General features: G+C 39.1%; 1 protein-coding gene across 3 annotated transcripts in view; it reads right to left on the reverse strand.

Annotated features, from left to right (window-relative positions):
* The window catches only part of LOC127438571 (transducin-like enhancer protein 4), an 82,744-nt gene that overhangs the window by 38,321 nt on the left and 19,562 nt on the right, over positions 1–24,861 (reverse strand). For all 3 annotated transcript variants that reach the window (XM_051694244.1, XM_051694243.1, XM_051694245.1), the window contains one exon: positions 4,433–4,477. In XM_051694244.1, coding sequence (XP_051550204.1) covers positions 4,433–4,477 — 45 coding nt within the window. The remainder of the gene's footprint in view (positions 1–4,432; positions 4,478–24,861) is intronic.

Below are 24,861 nucleotides of genomic sequence, written 5' to 3' on the forward strand. Positions count from 1 at the left end.
TTAACACACATACACATAGAGAGACATGGGAGATCGGGAGAAAGAAAAAAACCTGAAAGCACTATGATCAAACCAGGATTAGAGTAAGAGGTGGGAACAGAGAGAGATGGAATCCTATTAGGAGGTAAATCAGTTTGTTGAAAATGAAAGCATTAAGAAGCCGCACCCACTGGCACACACAAACATGCAAACGGTCTGGTCTGAATAATGCAGTCCCAGTCAGACTCAGATTGCACGCCCATGGATCACTAAGAGTCCATTTACTGACCGTCTAATGCATATTGTACACAAAACTTGAAAACACTTTCTCGATCTGACAAGCTTTAATCTGATTGGCTGACTTTACGCAACTTCCATGGTTAAGAACACACAGGGTTTGCTTAATTAGACAGCTCTTCCTTTCTAAGCGCTAAGTTCTTACCCAAAATAAGGTGTAACCAGATTTTATGCCGTTTAGTCAAAGGTCTGGCGACGTGAGATTGGAATCATGTGACATTATAATTTGACTGGCTGGCTTTAATTTCCAGAAGTCAGCATGCAAGAAAATACTTTTTTTTTATTATTTTTTTTTACATTTTATTAGTCTGTTGGGCAAAAAAGTTTCATTGACAATGTACCAGCTTGCTACCCTTACCTAAAAGAACTGTGGGGGAGGGGCTACCATGGCACTTTGATATAAACCATGGCACTAAATGAGAACCATATTCATACATTGTATTTACAAGATACTCCAAGGTACTTAAATATTACCATCTTTACCATCACTGAGTGCATTTAAATGCACGATCTTACACCGATTATGCTTTACAAGCCGACAATGTGTAAGGTCATGTAAACACCTTCAACAAATATTCTGGGTCATCTAATACAAGTTAAGCTCAATCGACAGCATTTGTGGCATAATGTTGATTACCACAAAAATGTATTTTGACTCATCCCTTTTTTTCTTTAAAAAAGCAAAAATCTAGGTTACAGTGGGGCACTTACAATGGAAGTGAATGGGACCAATTTTATTAGGGTTTAAAGACAGAAATGTGAAGCTTATCATTTTATAAAAGCACTTACATTAATTCTTCTGTTAAAACTTGTGTATTTTTTGAGCTGTAAAGTTGTTAAAACCATAATTTTTTTCAGTCTTTTTAGGGTTTTAGTGTTTGTTGACATTACATCACCATGGCATCTAAGTTATTAAATTGGATATAACTTTATACAGAAAAGATTAGTAAGGGACTTTATTACTCTAAAATCATGTTAACAGCATATTGTTTATGTCTTGTGGCTAGGGCTGCACGATATTGGAAAAAACTGACATTGCGATATTTTGTTTTTCTGCGATATATATTGCATTATGAAAAAATACAGGATGACTTCACCAGATGAATAGCTCTATTTGAGAAGAATTAATTATTCTAGAATGATTGGGGTGATTTTGTAGGGAACTGCATCTTCATGGAAAATAAAAATAAAAATGAAAAAAAGAAACTGAAAATGACTTTTTACTTTTTGACTTATTTTGGGTAGTTTATTTGATTATAATACTTAATACACTGTTTAATTCACCATGGTTCCATTGTATTCAAGTAATACTCTTCTCTATACTAATACTCTAATACTCTATCAATTCAGGCTAAAGTCAATGATCTAACATGTAATGATATTAATAATGCATGTTGCTTACCCTAAAATAAAGGGGCTCATTTGTGAATGAAGAAGTGTGGTGTCTAGAAGGGATCCAGGAGATTACAGAAGGCTTTATCTCTGTACTCCAACCAGGTTAAAACAGAGCATTACACTGAGGAAGTTCCATCATCACAATAGGGAATTAATGTGATTGACAAAATAAGTCATTTAACATTTTATTACATTACAAATAAAATTACAAACCTCTTTTTTTGAAAATAGAAAAGTAAACAATAAACATCTTTTAATTTAAACCATTTGAAAAATAGAGCAGCTATACACCAACCCTGAGTGGTTTACAAAAATAAAACATAAAATAAAATGTTTACAAATAACTTAAAAAATAGTTGCGTGATGGTATTACATACCGCTTGTCAAGCAACCGGATCATGTTTTTAAAACCCTCTTTGATAATCTTGTTAATTGGTAGCCTACCATGTCTTATGCGGTGAAATGTTATTGAATCTGTGATTTCTCTCTGCCGTTTGGAACCTTTCTCGTATGGTGTAACACTGGCAAAGGCATCCGAAATAGTTTTTTGCTTTGGACGGCATTCAGATCTGGCTTTGCACTCATCATACAAAGATTTGTGGTGCCGACTTAAATGATCAAACAAATTGGTCGTGTTGCCTCGTGTTGTGGCAACAATTGCAAAGTACCTGTTTTTGGTCAACATCATCCTGTCTGTAGCTGAAATATTTCCATATAACTGACGATGCATTTCTTTTTGCAACCAAATTCTCAATTTCTGTCTTTTTTGCCTGTCCCTCGCTCATCATTTCGTCACGCGCAAGCAGAGCCTGCACGTTAACAACGTGCAGCAATGAACTATGTGTTTTAAAAAAATAATAATAAACTCGGTGTATCCAAGAACTCATAAATCTGAGTAAATTTTTGAAAAAAATAAAATAATATTGTAGACTGATATATGTTTACCTTACTACATCGCACGTTCTGCGATGTGACTATTGCGGATGCGCACATCGCGATGTCGATGCTGAAACGATATATCGTGCAGCCCTACTTGTGGCTATACTTTAAAACAGTGAGTATTTTAATGTTTACGAATTGGCCCAATTCACTTCCATTGTAAGTGCCTCACTAGAACATACTGTAGATTTGTGCTTCTTTTTTTCTTTTTTTTTTTTTTAAAGAAAAGGAGATATGAGTCAAAATTAACTTTTAATCAACATTATGCCACAAATGCTTTCAATTGAGCTTAACTTGTATTGAACCCGGAATGTTCCTTTAAAAGGTTTTCCTTTATAGGGGTAAGGTCATAAACAGTTTAAGCAACAGGTAGATTTTGTCCATTACTCCAATTTCAGTCAGCATGAAAACACCTTTAATGGCGTTCTTACCAGTTTATCCAATGTGCACAGGTGTTGTGCGCGTGACTGTTAAAGGTGCCTTTAAGCGATTCTAGTTCTGAATCTTTCATGTGACTGAGCCGTTGATTTAGCCACGCCCCTTAATTCCAAAACCCCGCCCTCCAAATATAATTCTGGGACAAAAACCAAACAAAACAGCAGCATTGTTTGTTTCTGTGGCTGTCAAATTCAAAAGTGGCACAATAGCGCCCTCAACTGACAAATATTATGAATCACAGCCTCAATGATCTGCTTCAAACCAGAACGAGCAAAATGATTGACAGGTGAAAAGTGTCAATGTTGGCACATTTTTGTTTGCTGTTTAAAAAGTCTACAGCTGTCACAGAGACCAGTGAGATCTCAGAACACTCATTTCATTAATATCTAGTAGGAATTTATTTGCATACTTTTCCATGAAAAAAAAAAATCGCTTACAGCACATTTAACTAGGTTAAAAGGGTTTTCTTGTTTCTTTTTTCATCTGTCAAAATGGCAGACAGCATTTGGATTTATCCGTAAATTTTTGAAAAACAAAAAAACAAAAGGTAAATGACAGAATTTTCGGTAAACGCAACCTCTTGTTTCTTAATCCTATGATCTACAGTGGTGGACTGATCTGGAATCAGCAGCTGTCCACACCTTAATAATCTGAGTTACAGTGTGCTCAAAACAACACTGATCCTGGATCATCTGTGTGCTGTGGGAAGGGTCTGTTTGTGAGTATGACATAAGTGAGTTTGGCCTACATTAACCTTGAGTGAGCCATTAGCAGGCTGGATAATGTGACACAACACACACAGACGCGCACACACACACACACACACACACACACACTGTGCCTCTACTCCTGTAAATGAACTGGAAATGAGAAGGAAATGAGAGGGACTGTGGCATGTGTGTGAAATGAGGTATGAGCAGATATATGTGTGTGTGTGTGCGGATGAGGTTTTACCTACATTGCGGCAGGGTGGTAAACACCATATACAGAATATTAGGGCAACATACCCCCCAAATGTTCAGATAAGTGGTCGAGTAATATAGGTTTTCAATGACCATTCTTAAATGTTCCCACAAGGATATAGTTAAACCTGAAGTCACCTACATTGTGGAGACCTGCCAATGGTATAATGTAATAAATACCAATAAATACCAAAAAAAAAAAAAGTTTGTGTAAAGGTTAGGTTTAGGGGTAGGGTTAAAAATATCCAGAAAACATCAGCTCAGTTTAAAAACAATAAAGGCCCATGGAAAGCCGCTACATGATATAAAAGCGTGTATGCATATAGTTATGAATTTGTGTGTGATTGTCATGGAGGGATTTTGACTGTGCTTGTCTTTAAACCCCATTAAATCCATTTGATCACAAACAGATGGTTTCTTACCTGTTTGTGCATCTCGATGTTGAGTCCGTAGGACATCTCGTAGTACTGTGGGAACAGAGGTGCAAGAGCATCAATCAGCAACGTGATGAATTAAACAAGAGTGAATTATCATCAATCAAATTAAAACCATAGCAGCCTGACAGACACTAACCACTCTCTGAAACTAAAGTCAGAAGGAGAGAGTTTGAGTTCTTCTTGAATGTTTAGATTCTTCCACCGATGTGGAGGGAACATGCAACAACAAACATACAGCATGCCCAGTGAAGTCAGATTCCCGATGGAATTACTCTTATGAGCCAGTTATTGACTTATAATAAAAAAAACAGGAAATGGCATAATATAGTTGGGATCAATTAATCAGTGCTTCCTCAGAAGCACTAATAATTTTTATTAATGGAAACCAGCATTGTAAAGTGGAACTGTCAACTATGAGAATCCTTACGATTCTCATTCCTAGTCAGCATGTTTCTGTGCGCATCTATTTCAGCAGGCAGATGATGGAGATGAATCCTGACACAACTGCTTGCTTATTTTTGCTAGTCTCTTTCTCTCCATCTGTCTGTTGCGCTCACACACTCCGTAAATGCTCTGTTTGTAGTTCAATTCAGCAACCCTTTCTCTCTCTCATAATCTGTCTTTTCTGCTCGGCTTCCTTGTTACCAGCTTTCCTCCTTTTTTAAAATCCTGCTCTGCCCCCTGTCCTCTGTTATTCTGGAAACTTCATTTCCCATCCGTGATCTCTGTCTCTGACCTCCTCTCATCTATCAAACCTTCACCACAGTTTAATCTGAGGATTAAAGTCTCATCATATCTAATGTCAGCACTTGGAAACCAAAAGGTGTCGATATGAGGTTAAAGAGTGGAAAAATGTTTTTATGTTAACGCAAGTATATTGAATGAAACTTTTAAAGGGATAGATCACCCAAAAAAGAAAATTCTGAAATTGAAATGGCTTTCTTTTTTCTGCGGAATAGTGTCTGTTCAAGAATTTCACACACCATTGCACTTGTGTATATGGCTGTGTGACAATAAATGTGATTTGATTTTGATACAAAATGGGGAATTTTAAAGAATTTGTCTTGTTTGCTGATTTCCATACAATGGCAGTTGATAGTGACTCACTTTAAAGCTTAAAAAGGACCCAAAAGTGTCACAAAAGTCCATGTGACTTGTGTGGAAGCAAGCATTCTCGCATGAACATAATTTCTAGCGTTAACAAATAAACATGTGAAAAGCTAAAGAACATCCCAAATGCATAAACAGCGCTAGTTTGCATGTGAACAATGAAACTTCTAGCATCAACACATGAATGCATGAACAAGCTTCTCTCATGCACTCATGAACATGCAAAAGCATCACAATTTCTCATGTGAACAATGTAATTTTTATTTTTCATTTATAAATGTTTTTATCCCCTTTTCTCCCCAATTTGGAATGCCCAATTCCCACTACTAAGTAGGTCCTTATGGTGACGCGGTTACTCACCTCAATCCAGGTGGCGGAGGACAAGTCTCAGTTGCCTCCGCTTCTGAGACAGTCAATCCACGCATCTTATCACGTGGCTCACTGTGCATGACACTGCGGAGACTCCCAGCACGTGGAGGCTCATGCTACCCTCCAGAAACCATGCACAACTTACCACGCGCCCCATTGAGATCAAGAACCACTAATCGCGACCACGAGGAGGTTACCCCAAGTGACTTTACCCTCCCTAGTAACCGGGCCAATTTGGTTGCTTAGGAGACCTGGCTGGAGTCAATCAGCACACCTTGGATTCGAACTCGTGACTCCAGGGGTGGTAATCAGCGTCAATACTTGTTGAGCTACCCAGGCCCCCCAATGTGATTTTTTAACGTCAACAAATAAAAGCGTGAACAAGCTTCTCTCATGCACCTTTAAATGCGCAAAAGCAAAAACAGCGCAAATTCTCGTAAAAGCAAAAATAGCGCAAGAGCAAAAACAGCGCAAGTTTGGGGGGCCTGGGTAGCTCAGCAAGTAAAGACGCTGACTACCACACCTGGAGTCGCAAGTTCGATTCTAGGTCATACTGAGTGACTCCAGTCAGGCTTCCGAAGCAACCAATTGGCCCGGTTGCTAGGGAGGGCAGAATCACGTTGGGTTAACCTCCTCATGGTCACTATAATGTGGTTCTCACTCTTGGTGGGGCGTGTGGTGAGTTGTGCGCGGATGCCACGGAGAATATCGTGAAGCCTCCACACGTGCTAGGTCTCCGCAGTAACGCGCTCAACAAGCCACGTGATAAGATGCGCGGATTAATGTCTCAGACGTGGAGGCAACTGAGATTCGTCTTCCGCCACCCGGATTGAGGCGAGTCACTACGCCACCACAAGGACTTAGAGCGCATTGGGAATTGGGCATTCCAAATTGGGGAGAAAAGGGGAGAAAATCCAGCGCAAGTTTTTGCAAAAGCAAAAATAGTGCAACAGCAAAAACGGCAAATTCTCGCAAAAGCATTAATAAGGTAATTTCTAGCAGCAACACATGAACGTGTAAATAGGCTTCTCTCATGCACTTAAGAACACACAAAAGCAAAAATAGCCCAATTTCTCATATTGAACAACATCATTTTTTGTCAACATATGTGCTTCTCTCATGCACTCATGGCACAAACAGCACAAGTTCTCACAAAAACAAACAGCGCTACAGCAAAGACAGTGCATTCTTGTGTGAACAACATAATTTCTAGCATCAACACATGAACATGTGAATGAGCTTTTTTCATGCACTCATGAAACAACAAAAGCAAAAACAGCTCAAGTTCTCACGTGAACAACGTAGTTTCTAGTGTCAACAAATGAATGAGCTTCTCTTATGCACTCATGAATGTGCAAAAGCAAAAAAGGTACAAAAGCAAAAACAGCGCAAGTCTCTTGTGAACAATGTAGTTTCTAGTGTCAACACATGAACAAGCTTCTCTTATGCACTCATGAATGTACGAAAGCAATAACAGCACAAAAGCAAAAACAGCGCAAGTCTCACGTGAACAGCGTCATTTCTAGCTTCAACACATGAACACGTGACCGATCTCTCATGCACTCATTAATGCGCAAAAGCAAAAACAGTGCAAGCTCTCGTGTGAACAACATAGTTTCTAGAATCAACACATGAATGAGCTTCTCTTATGCACTCATGAATGTCCAAAAGCAATAACAGCACAAAAGCAAGAATAGCGCAAGTTCTTGCGTGAACAACATAATTTCTAGCATAAACACAAATATAAATAAAATAAAAAAATAACCCACCCCCCCCCCCCTCCAAAAAATAAAACAACAAAATCACAAAATATACAATAATCAAATATAATTAAAACTAAACCTCTCTCTCCACAGCCCCTCCCCAAGAGTCCCCCAAAAACACCAAATACCTGCCCCAATTCCTAGCAAACAAATCTCGAACCCCCGGCCCTCTGCTCGACATCCCCTCAAAAGCCGCCACCCTCCCCATCTCCGCACACCACTCCGGAAATGAGGGAGCCCCATCTGACTTCCATCCCCTTAAAATAATCTGCTTCCCAATCATAATACTGGTCAAGACCCAATTTTTTATGAGTTTGTCCCCCAAATTTATGACTGCCCCATCACCCAGAATACAGAGTCTGGGACAAAACTAAATTAGAGTGCCCAAAACTTCACATATGAAACTCTGAACCTTCAACCAAAACTCTTCGATCTTAACACTCCCCCAAAAAACATGGGTTGTGTCTCCATCTTCTAATTGCCATCGCCAGCAGGTGTGTGTGCCTTTAAGACCAAGCCTATACAATCTAGAGGGGGTCCAATAGAATCTATGTAAAATCTTCAATTGCATAAGGTGAACCCTTGCATCTCTAGATGCAGACTTGATGTTTTTTAGAATCCTATCCCACACTCCCTCCTCCAAAACCAAGTATAAATCCTTCTCCCATCATTTCTTGAGAAGTGGAAGTTCCATCCCCCAGACTCTGAATTAGCAGGGAGTAATACACTGATGCCTCATGACCTTTTCCAAAAGCAGTAATCAACTCTCCCAGAGTATCTGCCGCTTTAGGGGGGTGTATGCTCCACTCTCATATAGGTCACCGAGTCTAGTAACCCCCCTCACAATCCAGTCTGACCAGCAGAAAGGGGACTTATTAATACATAATTTAGGGTCCCCCTAAATTATGTATTAGGGGGATGCTTGAGGCATCATTTTAATAAATGTCTGAATTAAACACTCTGGACACTTCTGTCCATACCAAGTGCAAATGTGAGATAACGGGGTGTAACTTAACCTCTCCGGTTAGTTTGATAGAAAGGCTTTGCAATGGCTAAATAGGGGTAAGAACGTCCTGTTCAATACAAAACCAGGGAGGGACTCTCTCAGGTGGAAGTGACCAATGAGCCAAATGTCTGAGACCGAACGCATAATAATAAAACAAAATCTTGGGTAGCCCTAGCCCACCTTTGTCAATCGGCTTATGTAACTTACTGAAGTATAATCTGGGACATTTACCATTCCAAATGAAGGACTTCGCTATGCTATCAAATTGCTTGAAATAAGAGAGGGGGACATCTACAGGGAGAGATTGTAGCAGGTAGTTACATTTTGGAACACAATTCATTTTAATAACATTAACCTACCCAATCATAGATAAATGTAATGAAGCCCACCTGTCCACATCGCTCGAAAACCTTTTTATTAAGGGGTCAAAATTAACTAACTAAATCAGACAAATTTGCAGGGAATAAAATGCCCAAATACTTAATGCCCTGTTTGGACCACTGGAAGGCACCCGGCTGGAAAGGCGTTACTGGGCAGTATGCTGTCAGAGCCAAAGCTTCGGATTTACACCAATTGGCTTTGTATCCTGAGAACTTAGAAAAGGAATTAATAATTCTGTGGAGGCAAGGCATAGATCTAGTAGGGTCGGAGACAAATAATAAAAAATCATCTGCGTAAAGCAAAAGTTTATGCGCCATACCTCCCGCCACCATCCCTGGAAAATCATCCTCCTTTCTTATCGCAGCTGCTAATGGTTCCAGGGCAAGACAGAACAATAAGGGGGAAAGAGGGCAACCCTGCTGTGTGCCCCTATCCAGAGTAAAATAATATGAAATTAATCAATTTGTTTGTACCACCGTTACCGGGTGTCTATAAAGTAACTTAATACATCAAATAAAAGTTTTCCCAAACCCATATATTTCCAAAATTTTATAATCTACCCATTCCATAATCCCATTCTACCATAGCAAATGCCTTTTCCGCATCAAGTGAGATGGCAGCGACCAGAGTCTGATCATTCACCACTGACCACATGATATAGCGGCAAAGCCATCTGGCCCCGGAGTCTTGCCTGTAGGCAAGGCCTTAATTACCTCGCCAAGCACCTCCAAGTTTATCTCATAATCAAGATAATTTTTTTGCTCAGTCGTCAGTTTAGGGAGTTCTAATGGTTCCACAAAGTTCCTAATATCTTCATCAGTAGATGAAGAAGTGGAACTATAAAGATCAAGATAAAATTCTTTAAAAGCATTATTAATATCAATGGCCGAGGTAAATATTTCTCCACCAGCAGATTTCACTGAGGGAATGGTAGAAAAAGACTCTCTCTGCTTTATGTATCTAGCCAAAAGCTTCCCTGCTTTGTCCCCCGACTCAAAGTATGACTGTTTTGCCCTGAATAGCCAAAACTCCACCTTCCACTACAAAATAGTATTATATCTGTATTTCAATCGGGTCAGTTCTCTGAGGCCATCAGATGAGCTCTGCCTCTGCACTTTAATATTCCCTTCCAACTCCACAAGTTCTCGTGCTTTGGATTTTTTGATGAATGAGGCATACTGTATGATCCGACCCCTAAGAACCACCTTAAGTGCCTCCCAAGCCACGCCCACAGAGGATACTGAGGACCAGTTGGTCTCCATATAAACATTCATTTCAGCCTTTAACATTTGTTGAAATTCAGGATTTTGCAAAAGGGATATATTAAAGCGCCAACTATATGATTTCTTTTTCTCCGTATGTGGCAACACCTCTAAACTCACCAGGGCGTGATCTGAGACTAGGATGTTTCCAATTGAACGATCAACAACAGATGAAGAGGGACTTAAATATATATATATATATATATATATATATAGATAGATATATAGATAGATAGATAGATAGATAGATAGATAAATCTATTCTAGAATAAATCTTATGGACTGATGAAAAACTGTCCCTACCAGATGGGTTCAAAAGTCTCCAAATATCTGTAAGGCCAAGATTTTTACACATCCTGAAAAGCGTCAATGTTGCTCTAGGGTGCTTGCACACTTTTGCTTCACTATGATCAAGGACTGAGTCCATCAAAAGATTAAAGTCTCCTCCCAATATTATATCATGAGGGGTGCCAGCGGATTGCAACATCCCAACAGCCAAAATCAACCTTTGCCCCTGAATTTCTGCTAAAACAATAATGACTCTTCCTAATTTATCTTTAATCTGTTTGAAACATTTGAATTGTATATGTTTACTTATCAATGTAATGACTCCCCTGCTCTTACTCGAGCCAGCACTGAAGAAAACATGCCCACCCCATATCTTCCCAAATTTTTCAGCTTCCTGCGGGGTAAGATGCATTTCTTGAAGAAACACTATATCATATTTCTTACGTTTAAGAAAATAAATAACCTTCCTTCTTTTTATGGGGTGCCCCAGCCCATTCACATTCCACGTGGAGAGAGATAATCCACTCATATTAACATCTGACATTTGACATATTAGAAAAAAAAATTGTCAAAAACAATATTATAAAGTCCACATTCCAACATTAATGTAACAATCAAACCCCAAACTTCCCCCCAAACCAAACAAACAGAAAAAAGAAAAACGTGCACATTAACCCTGCGAATGACAGCGCCAACCGGCGTCCATCCCTCTAAACTCAAACAGTCCATGTACGCCTACGAGTGTCCCCGCGACAATTTTGCCATTGGATTGCTCAAATCTGGTGCTTCTATTCAAATTTTGTGAGACAGAATTACACAGCAAAAAATAGTCTATAAAACAAACTCCAGCCAATAAGTGGAATAAACACAAAAAACGTGTAGATTCATCCACATAACTGTCCCAAAGGTGTGTTCCTCCACAGAACAAGCTCCAGCCGCTAGCAGAACCAGCACAAAAAAAAGGGGCTGTTCAGTGCTTCAGGCAGTCAAACGAATGTTCAGTAAGCCGGCCCATTCGGCCGATACATGAGTGCAACAAAAGACCGAATCAGTCCAATATCCTGCAAGAGATATTCCACAAAACAAACTCCAGGCCACAGGAGGCATAAGCACCAAAAACATGCAGATTCATCCACAAGTTCTCCCGAAGAAATGATACTACACAAAACAAACTCCAGCCACTAGGTGGAACCAGCACAAAAAGAAACGAAGGCGCCCAGCTTCCTCGGGAGTGGATGTTCAGTGAGTCAGGTCCACTAGGCAGCAACATGAAAATCACCAAATGGCTTACTCACTCCAATGTCTTTATGAAGGACAATGCTTGCTGTGGGCATGTAAATTCTCTATGGCGATCCTTAGTATCTATTCTCAGTTTGGCCGGAAACATCAGTGCAAAAGCGACCTTCCGTTGATGTAAGAGATTTTTGCATTCCTTGAATTGATCACATTTCTCTCTTGTAAAATTCGCAAAGTCTGGGAACAAGAAAATGCTGTGGTTCTTCTAAGAAAGCTTTACTTTACTCCTCGCCTCGCATAACACAAGATATTTATCGGATGATCTTAGAAATTTGGACAGAATTGATCGGGGCCTGTCTCCCTCAGCGGATCTCCGAGCTGGAACTGTGAGCTCGCTCGATTTCCAGCTTATGGCCTGTTATGTTGAGCAGACTCGGAAAGAGCTTGTCTAGGAATTTTACCATATCTCGGCCTTCCTCATGCTCAGGAATTCCAACAATTTGGATGTTGTTTCGTCGATTACAATTCTCCAAATCCTCCAGTTTTTCCAAAATCTGTCTTGGTCGCTAGCGGGTTAGCAGCTAATTCCCTCTCCGATTCCCAACTCCAGATAATCGATCCATTTTTCGACGTCCCCATTCTTGTAACCAACTCTGAATTTCGTCTCCATGGAAGTGATCGATCGACATATTACAGCCAGATCCTCCAAGTCTGCGATGACCGTCGCCAGCACTGTAGACATACTCGACAGCTGACGCTGAATTTCTCCCGCCGCACCATCCAAACTGAGTCCCTGGTCTGCGGCCCTGTAAAGGGGTATCAGCTTGAGCACGTAAGTGTCTTTTAATATCTCCAGAGCCCGAGGATTTTGCACTCTTTGACATATTGTCTTCATAAAACATTTATGAATCAATTTGGCATGCCTCAATCCGGATGACGGAGGACGAATCTCAGTTGCCTCTGCGTCTGAGACAGTCAATCCATGCATTTTATCATGTGGCTTGTTGAGCACGTTACTCCAGAGACCGAGCATGTGTGAAGGCTCATGCTATTCTCCGCAGCATCCACGCACAACTCACCACGCGCCCCACTGAGAGAGAGAACCACATTATGGCAACCACGAGGAGGTTAACCCAACGTGACTCTACTCACCCTAGCAACCGGGCCAATTAGTTGCTTAGGAAGCCTGACTGGAGTCACTCAGCATGCCCTGGATTTGAACTTGCAACTCCAGGCGTGGTAGTCAGCGTCTTTACTTGCTGAGCTACCCAGGCCCCCCTATAAATTTACCCTTTTGTGTTCTAGAGAAGAAAGTAATATGGATTTAAGATGACATAAGAAGTTTAATTTTTGGGTGCACTATTCAAAAAAAGATACATGTTGTATTACAATTTATTGTGTTTTGAGTATCGATTACTTCAGTGGTTGATGAATTTCAGATAAAGAATGATATAACAGTAGAAATATGCTTTGGTGACAGTCAATCTGGAGAGGGAGGAGCTCGGGCCAGAGGTGAATTTTAAAATCACAAATCAAATCACCTCTGTCCCTTGTGGAGACCACCTCTCACCATCCCAAATCACGGAGGTTGCCAAGTTGCTAGCGGAATTCTCAGACGTGTTTTCGCCTCTCCCCGGTCACACAAATCTCATAGAACACCACTTTGAGACGACCCCGGTGGTAGTGGTATATCACTGTTTAAACGTCTATCTGGTTTTCTGGCATACACACACACACACACACATATAAATCACATTCACTGGCTCTGCATGCTGATAGTGCAGTGGGAATGCTGGGAATCGTTTTAAAAACCTTTGCAGCGGCTCAGGGGGCCATTCAACGCTGCTTGTATTACATTCACTATGGCCAAAAGGAGTGTTAGACCAACATTAATGCTCAATATGCTTTCATGTGGAATCAATGCTTGACATAGAGAGTCAGTGGAAATTTAAATGCAAAAAAACAAAAAATGGCCTATGCTGAAATCTAGAGAGGAGACTCGCAGATGGCTGACAAATTATATAATAATAATAATTAGTTTCATTTATATAGTGCCTTTCCAGAGCTCAAGGACACTTTACAATAGTAACACAATAATACACAAACAAAGAACAGTCACAAAAACAGATAGCACAGTCATTGAGAGTGAACACATAACACATTAAGATAAATAACACTGAGAAAACAAAAAAGTTTTAAGTTGAGATTTAAACTCAGAGATAGAAGAGTTGCTGCAAAGAGTCAGGGCAAGTGAATTCCATATATTGTGCTACTACACTGAATGACCTGCCACCCATAGTAGAGAAGCGAGATCTAGGGACAGAAAGGAGTCCCGACATTTCACCTAGAAACTGGAGCTCACACATGTCCATACATTTAATGACATCAAATGAGAAATTAGGCAATTGTCTAAATTGTAAATTTATGATTTTGAGCCTAACACAAAGCGGAACTAACACTTTTGTTCATCAGCAAAGTGGGCATGGTCATCTTTTGTTCATCAGCAAAGTGGGCATGGTCATCTGCTGATGCCCATAAACTCACACAGTGATCTCACTGTGAATTCTGCAATGGTTTGTCAAAAGTTTTGCTGCTAAAATTGGTCTGTGTTTACTGAAATTCCAACCACTACCCCCAGTGGCCGAAGCTGTATGGACATTTCCAGGCGAAATGTCCACACAGTGGTGCCAAAAGCAAGTTGTAAGACAAGTTTTTTGTTGTAAATTATTTAATAAAGTCTAGAGGCCAAATATCAGTTATTCAATTGATTTGTTTATCCATTGTAATGTATTGTTCTGTCAGTAGTGCCAACTGAATGAAAACAACTCCATTGGATGACCTAACTGTGGAGGCGGGGGCGTGGTCGAGTGCAGATTTGTGAATGTAGAACGAGTTCGGGAGAGGGGAATGGTATGGACTCACACCTGCTCATAATTTCTCTAACAACTGTTCTGTGTTCCAGTAAGTGGCTCGAGACAGATAAAGGGGAGACAAGAGTCTTAGAGGAGGAGAGATACCCAGCCATGTGTGTGTGTGTGTGTGTATGTGTATATGTTGTCTTGGAAAAGATCGTTGAAAAGCTTGAAGCTATAATAAATATCCGCTGTGCATGGTTTTGTTACGCTGTCTCCCACTTCCTCATTCCTGTGTTACCAGGGAAGTGCTACACACATTTGCTAAACCAATGGTGAGTGTTTTGTGGCAGGAATCCATGTTTGTCTGAACAATGTAAGAAAGGCGGAGTGTTTGAAAACAGTCATTATTTTTGTAATTCTGTTTGATGACGCTAGTGGCACTGAAATTTCACACTGCAGTGACAAGTAATCTGTTACTTCTACTACACATAGTCAATTGAACCCTTACCAGCACAACTAACAAGATGTTTAATTAAGTTGAAATTGTTTAAGCAGCAAGTTGTTTTTTCTAAAGTCTCCCTAAAGGAAATATTGAGTGACTGGGAGAAACACAGGCAATCTGGCAGAGGGACATTTAAATGAGGGACAGGACACCTGCAGCTAATTTTCACTTCAAAGCAATTCAGTCTGTATAATGTGTCTTTCAGCCTTCTCAGTTATATTTTATAAATGTAGAAGTATGGATTTCAGACACAGAGAGCATAGTATCAATATTGTCTTTTGCTCCTATAGCTCAACTGTAAAGGTCATGGGTTTGATTCCCAGGAAACATTATTACGAATAAATGTACTCCAAAAATGCACTGTAAGCTTTTAAAAATAAATAAATAAATAAATCTGCAAAACACATAAATGTAATTAAAATGCATGTTTAGGTAAACTGGTATGCCAACATTATCACATGGGATAGCAACACGTTGCTTTCAAAAGAGTACCCTAAAATCGACCCCATTCTGCCTACATTTTTGCACGAATTCAAGCATGTATACATTTCCCTCTAGCGCTACTAATCAACCACAGAGACATAGGTTCTGGTCCCATTGAAATCAAGAAGTAATCACGTTTGCATAAACAATGATGAGCACGATTCTGAGGTTGTATTTTCGCTCTAAAATGACCTTTTCTACTCCACTGGTGGTTAGGTTTAGGGTTGGGGTTTGGATTAGAGCTCAGAGTTCATAAAATACACATTTCCGTTGACTGTATTACATAATTTACAACTAAAAACGACTCGCTATTGGCGCCACTCTGTGGACATTTCACCCAGAAACTGGAGCTGACCCGGAAACATTCCTAAACATTCAACAACACTTCCAGCTTTGGCCACTGGAGGCAGTGATTCGAATTATGGTAAACACAGACCGATTTCAGCTGAAGAACTTTCGAACTACTATATCTGAATTCACAGAGTGATAAATCTGTATATGCTCCTAAAGTGGGTGGACAAGTTTCACTGTGACATGATAATGGTTATTGTGATTGCGTTATTCCAGATGTCATCAGGATTTTGATGTTTTTAATTTATAATAGCTTAATATTAGCACGGTTTTCCCTCGCCACGGCCCATTGTTATATAATCTCTCTCTCGTCAGTGTATTCTTATTCTACACCACGAATGTATGTGTGTGTAATCCCTCGAGTTGTGTCCCTCTGTGTGTTGTCTGGAGCAGATCGCGCACGGTATGTGGCGGATGTAGCAGGGCTCAGCACGGCAGAGGTTCAACAAAGCTTTTCCTCCTGCCAGTCACAGTGTGTGTGTGTGTGTGTGTGTCCGTGTGCATGTGTGTATTAGTCTTAGCCGGTCTAACGAGGGGCAAAATGTACTGGGTGTCCCCTGGTTCAACTCAGCAGCTGTTTGCCATCCGTCGCTTCTGCACATATCCTGCTGTATAGCTGGACACTTGGCTCTGAATGCTGAAATCTTTGTAGATATGCTGGCTGTGACTGAAACCGAGACAGCTGCCTTGCTACATTGATGTTCACAGTCAGTGGCTAAACAGACAGCGTTTTGTGTATTAAGGAACCTCAAATGCAAACATATTCAAGAGGGCTATAGAGATGACCACTGATAATGCATTATTACATTGCTTAGTTCTCAGTAGAAGTAGTCACAAATTGAAACATTTTATAGCTTTTTTGTGTGTTTGTGTGAATGTACACTGTATTAGATGCAGCTGTGGTCTTTTGAACCCAGACACATTGATTGGCTCTTCCTGTACATCTGATAAAGTAGTTTAGACGGACAACACTGATAAGATATAGTTTCCACTGGGCTGCCCTTTCTGACTCATCGCATCTGCCATGACCCCATTTACACAAAACAGGCCAATTTTTACAATTGAACTGATTGGTATAAATATAGCCACCCTCTGTACTGTCAGACAAAAATAAGCTCTTAAGAAAAGGGGATTTTTTACTAGATTTTCTAATAACATGCTAACAAATAGGGATATATAAATAGTTATATATCGATAACTGATTGGTATGTTATTTTATCAATATATTTTTGAGGGACCGATATATTAAAATTGGCTGATATTTAAATTAGAAGCCTAATTTTTGTGCTTTACAATTCACTCAATTGGCCTTCTGTTTAATAGTGTGGCGTAATAGCATTGGGAGACCACAAGGGGGTGATATAACATTTACTAAAACCGAGTGGCGGGTAGGAAAAGCACAGGGTCTCACACACGCGCAGGACAAGATGATGCGGCACAGCAGATGGCAGTCCAAAATTACGAAGGTTATTGTACTTCAAGAATGAACAAAGTGACGTTGATGAGTTTGCAGATTAGTGTATGAAACTGGTGTAACTGCGCAAACTGAACGATTAGAAATGGTGATGTTTATTATGCAATTTCTCTGTATGTAGCCTTGAATTTGTCTTTCATTCAAGCTGTCAAACCACAAAAGACATACTTGTAACTGAAAATACATTGTGCAGGATATGAAGATATATATGCACAATATATCATCCAGTGATGGCTAGAGTAAATAATCTTTGTCTTTTGATGATGATTTGGGTCAAATTTAATGGAAAACTATGCAAGTTGCGCTCCGTGGCACTGCAGAATTTTGACGTTGAGTGTTGGCAGTGCGTGTATCTTTGTAGAAAATAGTTTTTACGAATTTTAGAGTGCGCCATGTCATCCACCAGATGCGTCCGGTGTGCGACCCCCTTTAATTTACCCTGCCGCTCACACTTTACCAAAGTTGTGTTGAGAAATATATTTGAAAAGACAAAGACTATTGTGCAACGAGCAACCCTATTTATATCTAAATAAAATCCTGATATACACCGATCAGCCACAACATTAAAACCACCTGCCAAATACTGTGTAGGTTCCCCTCGTTCTGCCAAAACAGCGCCAACCTGCATCTCAGAATAGCATTCTGAGATGCTATTCTTCTCACCACAATACCAATACCAGCCTGTCTGGCACCAACAATCATCCATGCGATTATCTAATCAGCCAATCAGCCACTGCAGCAGTGCAGTGCATAAAATCATTCAGATATGGGTCAGGAGCATCAGTTAATGTTCACATCAACCATCAGAATGGGGAAAAAAATGTGATCTCAGTGATTTGGACCATGGCCTGATTGTTGGTGCCAGACAGGTTGGTTTGAGTATTTCTGTAACTGCTGATCTCCTGGGATTTTTACACACAACAGTCTCTAGAATTTATTCCGAAAGGTGCCAAAAAAGAAAAACATCCAGTGAGCGGCAGTTCTGTGGATGGAAACGCCTTGTTGATGAGAGAGGTCAACGGAGAACGGCCAGAATGGTTCGAACTGACAAAGTCTACGGTAACTCAGATAACCGCTCTGTACAAATGTCGTGAGAAGAATTGAATCTCAGAATGCTATTCTGAGATGCGAGTTGACGCTGTTTTGGCGGCACAATGGTGACCTACACAATATTAGGCAGGTGGTTTTAATGTTGAGGCTGATATCGACAATCATCGGGAAAGTCTTCTGATTATCGATGCGTGAAAAAGGCATCGATCCCAAGTCTACCAACAAGGCAATAAAAGAATGATGTTAAAGTTTTAGGTTTTAGGCTTTGGTTCTGCGCAAACGAAATGCCGCATCAGAGTGTAGGGGTATCAAGATTATTTTTTTTTAAGTTTCTACATTTTACTTGACACAGCATCCTAAAATGTACCATCTATGGCTAGAGAGTGAAAACCAGTGAAATGCGATACAACTACAGTGAGACGCTACAAAAACATATGTCTGATGCATGTGTACACTCTGAATGCAGAAAGAGTCCTGTGAAAACATCTCTTATATCTACAGTAATTGGGCAGATTGATGAACTCAATTGTAAAATGGCTCGCTGTAGACTGTAGGTCATTGATTTCCAAAACCAAACAACATATTGACTTCTAAAGGCACTTTTGTATGCTCTAATCAACGATTTTCTTTGAATGATCTGATTTTAATATAGAATTATTGTTTTAATGTAAATCAATATTATTATATTTATTTCATATTATATTGATTATTATTTTGATTATTTACTGAATTCTTTATTTAGGGGCATTTTTCAGCTAATTTTGTTTATATGTGATTAACTGGCGTATCATATAATTAATTCGATTCAAATTTACATTGATTGACAGCCCTAATAAAAATAGAATGTCTGAGGAATATAAATACGGTGCTGCCCTGCAAACACTGTAATTATAGGCCAAATCCAACTCTAATATTTATAATATTAACAAATATTTAGTAATTAAAAATGAATTACTAACATTTAAACCTAGAAAAATAAGGCTCAACCTGATTCCCTCAATTCTGCTATTTCTGAGTGACAATAAAAGTGGATAAACTATAGTGAAAAAGAGGGGTTAAAAGGATCAATAAACACAGATTCGAACCTTTGACTCACTTAAGCAATTAATATTTAACATGGAACATGTGTGCTAATCTACTAAGTCTGTTTGCTTAACTGTGTTTTGATGCTAATGGTTGCAGAGTTCCCTCCCTTATCAGAACACAATGTTAAAAAGACAAGGGAACATGCGACAATATGAACACACGCATTTCATGCCAGGCAAGCTGTTTCATATCAGTTTGGTACCTCATACATTGTATTTAGTGATTTGAAAATTCCATTGGTTTCCAATAGTTTCCAGTTATCTTTTTCAATCTAAAGTGTTTAAAGGTAATGCAAATTATTCTGTTAAAACAAAGTCAAGTCAGGTCACTCGGAGGCCATGTTTGTAAAGCCTCTGGGCAGCTATTTTATACTCCTATCTACAGTACTTGAATGGGAAAAAAAACAGTTGGTCATGATCACAATCAAATAACATATTTCAGAGAAGTCCAGCTAATGCACATACACATTCTCAATTAAACAGACAGGCGATATATACCAGAAACCTGCTTGACAACAGTCATTATTTTTTAATTTACTTTTGGAGAAGCTATTGGCACAGAAATTACACACTTTTCCTTTTAAAATACAGGCGAAAATTGACTCCTGTAGAGTAAATGTGATACTGGATATAATCCTTAACAAGATGGGAAGTTTCTTTAAAATATGGATGAAAATATGGATGAATTTTCTAAACTGCTGACATCTAATGAAGTTGAGTATTGAGACATTCATATTGTCTTATTACAGCAGTGACATACTTTCAATCAGCCATAAGCTGCAAAAAGAGCTGAATCATAATTTGCTTCTTTGTAGTTCTTCTTCTTTCAAGTGAGACATTAAAGTGACATTATAAGAAAGTCACGAAGGCTGTGATGTTGATGTTGACGGCTCTTCTCAAATCCGAGACTGAATTACGAGGTACCTGGCAAAACCAGAGCAATGATTTATAGACTGCCAATTCGTAAGAATGCAATTATAGGTGAAGCAAATTATCAAATTGAATTTCGAACTGAATAAAACCAAAAATAATGAGATAACAAGTATGATGAGTATGGGAAAGGAATACTATTAACTGAAATACTACAAACAAATAGATATAATATGTGAAACATCACTGTAATAATATATCTATATGTGCGGTAATAACTCAATTGTTTCTCCTAGCAGCAAGGATTAAATGGAAAGCAAATGGAGACTTTTGTTTTTTTCCTGTTTCTCATATTTATGTCTCCTGAACCTATTTCAGCAATATCTGTCAAAGCAATCCTAAAAATAAATAAATAAAAATCGCATGTAGCACCTTTAATGCACTGCAGTGACATTGCAGTGTCTTTTTTTGCCATTTGATTTATTTTTGGTTTGGAAATGTCTTTTTTTTCCCATTGCAGCTCAGAAATAAGTTTAAAACTCTCTTAAAACATGAGCAATCCATTAGTCCATCTGCCTGCGATTGTTTTTTTTCTTCGTTAAAAACCCACTGCTCTCTTTATTTCGTCAATCTCTCTATCTCGTCCCCTCTCTCACTATTTGTTTCACTCACACAGCACTCAAACATTTAGCTTACGGAGGAGTAATCATTTTCAAATGCATCTCATCCTTTTCCCCCCTTCCTCGTTTTTCCCTTCTCCCCTCTTTCTCTTCTATCCTTCACTTCTCTCTTTCTCCTCTATTTTTCTTTCTCTGGCCTCATCTTTTCATCATCGCACTGTCTCCTGCTGTCTTTTATACTGTCTCTCACTCACTCTGTTGCTTCTATTCCTCTTCATCTTCTCTATCAGCCTTTATCCTCCCTACTCTACTATTTCAACCACCCCCCTCTCTCCTTGTTCTTCTTTGCTGCTTATCTCTCCTTACGTTCTTTCTCTCTCTCTCTCTCTATGTATGAGCGAGGGCAATCTGTGACAGTAATGTTCTTGAGGAGAGCAGAAAGAGTCTGTCTAAATCAGATGGATGAGTTGGGGGTTTTTTGTGGTGGGGGGAGGGGGGTACAGCAAAAAGTAGTGGTCTCTCCTTCTCTTTATCTTTTGCTCTATCGCTCCATTCTTGGCATTCTAGACTGCACACATGGGAAACAGTGACCATGAAGAAGGATACTCATTAAAGGCCAGATCATGACCCTGGGTATAACACACCCACACTCAAAAACCCAATAAATAGTGCAAGACAGAAGTGAATCATACCGTGTAACTGCTCTGTTATGACAAAACAACCAATTAAAATATTGGTCTAGGTGTAATTAATGAAAATGGTCCATCTCTAAAATTCCACAAATATTTTGATATTTGCACAACAGTGCAGAGTGTATAGAAGCTGGACACCAGTCAGTTCACAACAAGGAATCAAAGAGACACTGATTTAATTGAAGATGACAGAGTAGAATTGACAGGAAGCTTCCATGAGACTATGGTTTTAACTTGAACAATATTTTTCAAATGGGATTGTAACACACTGCAGGCCAGATTCGAACCTGTATTTCAAGCATAAGCACCATGGCTCAATATCTCTGGAGCTTGTGTGCTAACCACTGCACCGACCTGAATTACACTGTTAAATGTTTTGCTTTATTGGATAGATAAAATCCATTGAAAAATGTACGAATGTGATAAGGACAGGTTCTAACTGGTTTTCAACCTGCATCTCCTACATGAGCACCCTGGCTCAATATCTAAGGAATATGCATACTAATCAGTGCACAACGGTTTTGACCTGAACTAAGCTTTAAAATGTTTTCGCTTAATTGGATAATAGAGATGGACATAGGTGGAATGTAATCGGTACATGTTGCAGGCTGGATTTGAACCTGCATCTCCCACATTAGCACCTCGACTCAATATATTAGGAGTATATGGCTTTATTTTTGCTTTATTGGGTAAATAAAATCTATTGAAAAAGGTACAAATGAGATTGGGACACTTTTCAGACTGGATTCAAACCTGCATCTCACACACGAGCACCCTGCCTCAATATCTAAGGAGTGTGCACACTAAACAGCGTATCATGGCTTTGACCTGAACTACAGTGTTAAATGTTTTGCTTTATTGGAGAGATCAAATCTACTGAAAAAGGTAGGAATGTGATTGGGACAGGTTCTGACTGGATTCAAACCTGCATCTCCTACATGAGCATCCTGGCTCAATATCTAAGGAGTATGCACACTAACCAGTGCACAAGGGCTTTGACCTGAACTACATTTTAAAAGGTTTTTCTTTTAATTGGATAGTGGAATTTGACAGGTGGAATGTATTCAGGACATATTACAGGCTGGTTTTGAACCTGAGTCTCCTACATTAGCACCTTGACTCAATATATTAGGAGTGTATGTCTTACCTCTGCACAATGGTTTTGTCCTGAACTACATTGTTAAATATTTTGCATTATTGGATAGATAAAATCTTTTGAAAAAGGTAGGAATGTGATTGGGACATGTTTCAGACTGGATTCAAACCTGTGTCTTATACAAAAGCACACTGGCTCAATATCTAAGGAGTATGCACACTAACCAGTGCACCATGGCTTTGACCTAAACTACATTTTAAAATGTTTTTCACTTAATTGGATAGTGGAGATTGACAGAAGTGGAATGTTTTGGGACATGTTGCAGGCTGGATTTGAAACTGCAACTCCCACCTTAGCACCTCGCTTTAATACTTTAGGAATATGTGCGCTAACTACTGCACTATGGCTTTGACCTAAACTACATTTCAAAATGTTTTTCACTTAATTGGATAGTGGAGATTAACAGAGTTGGAATGTATTAGGGACATGCTGAAGGCTGGATTCAAAACTGCAACTCCCACATTAGCACCTTGCCTTAATAATTTAGGAGTATGTGTGCTAACTACTGCACTATGGCTTTGACCTTAACTAAACTGTAAATTTTTTTGCTTTATTGGATAGATAAAATCTATTGAGAAAGGTAGGAATGTGATTGAGACACGTTCTGACTGGATTCGAACTTGCACTTCCCACAAGAGCACCCTGGCTCAATATCTAAGGAGTATGCACACTAACCAGTGCACCACGGCTTTGACCTGAACTATGTTTTAAAATGTTTTTCTCTTAATTGGATAGTGTAAACTGACATAGGTGGAATGTAATCAGTACACGTTGCAGGCTGGATTCGAACCTGCATCTCCCACATTAGCACCTTGGCTCAATATATTAGAAGTATCTAACCAGTATGGCTAACCAATGCAGCATGGCTTTGACATGAACTATATTGTTAAAAGAGTTTCTTTTATTGGATAGATAGTGGTAGGGCTGAATGATTTGGAAAAATGTAATAGCAATTATTTTTAAATTAGAGCTGTCAGAATTACCATGTGAACACATGCGATTAAAAAAGTTTAACGCATTAATTTTTCTTAATCGCGATTAACACATTTACCGTTAATACAGCATAAACACTGGTGTGAAGGGCAGAACCTCTGTAATGTGTCCACCCGGAGTCTTTGACACAAATCATGAACCCAGCTTCACGATTGCTGTAATAAAGCGGATAGCCACAGTCTACCAGCACATTAATATTGTGGAGGATGAGAGTTTAAGAGATTTAATGCCCATTGCAATAAATATGCAACTTATGTGGGTACTTCAATTAGTCAAACTCTCACTTAGACCTTGGGAAACATTTAACGTTACTTGAACTGGTGATATTTTAGTGCATTGTCTTTATATTGTGGAAGGCTTTTGTTTGGAACATGTTAATAAAACATTATATTGCTACATATTGTTTTGTTTTCTTTCCTAAGATGGAAATAATTGAATTTTGACAAGAAAATAAGTTAATATAGTGTCAAATTTTGACACTTTTCAAATCTGTGATTTATCGCGATTAACTACAAAAACATTATGCGATTGATCACGATTAAAAAAAATATATCAACTGACAGCACTATTTTAAATATATTGCGATTGCCATTTGAACTGCAATATGATTATTAATATATACATAATATATATATATATATATATGTATACACACTGGCAGCCAAAGATTTGGAATAATGTACAGATTTTGCTCTTATGGAAAGAAATTGGTACTTTTATTCACCAAAGTGGCATTCAACTGATCACAATGTATAGTCAGGACATTAATAATGTGAAAAATTACTAAACTACTTCAAAGAGTTCTCATCAAAAAATCCTCCACGTACAGCAATGACAGCTTTGCAGATCCTTGGCATTCAAGCTGTCA

The sequence above is a fragment of the Myxocyprinus asiaticus genome, chromosome 49 (assembly GCF_019703515.2).
Source record: "Myxocyprinus asiaticus isolate MX2 ecotype Aquarium Trade chromosome 49, UBuf_Myxa_2, whole genome shotgun sequence".
NCBI lineage: Eukaryota > Metazoa > Chordata > Actinopteri > Cypriniformes > Catostomidae > Myxocyprinus > Myxocyprinus asiaticus.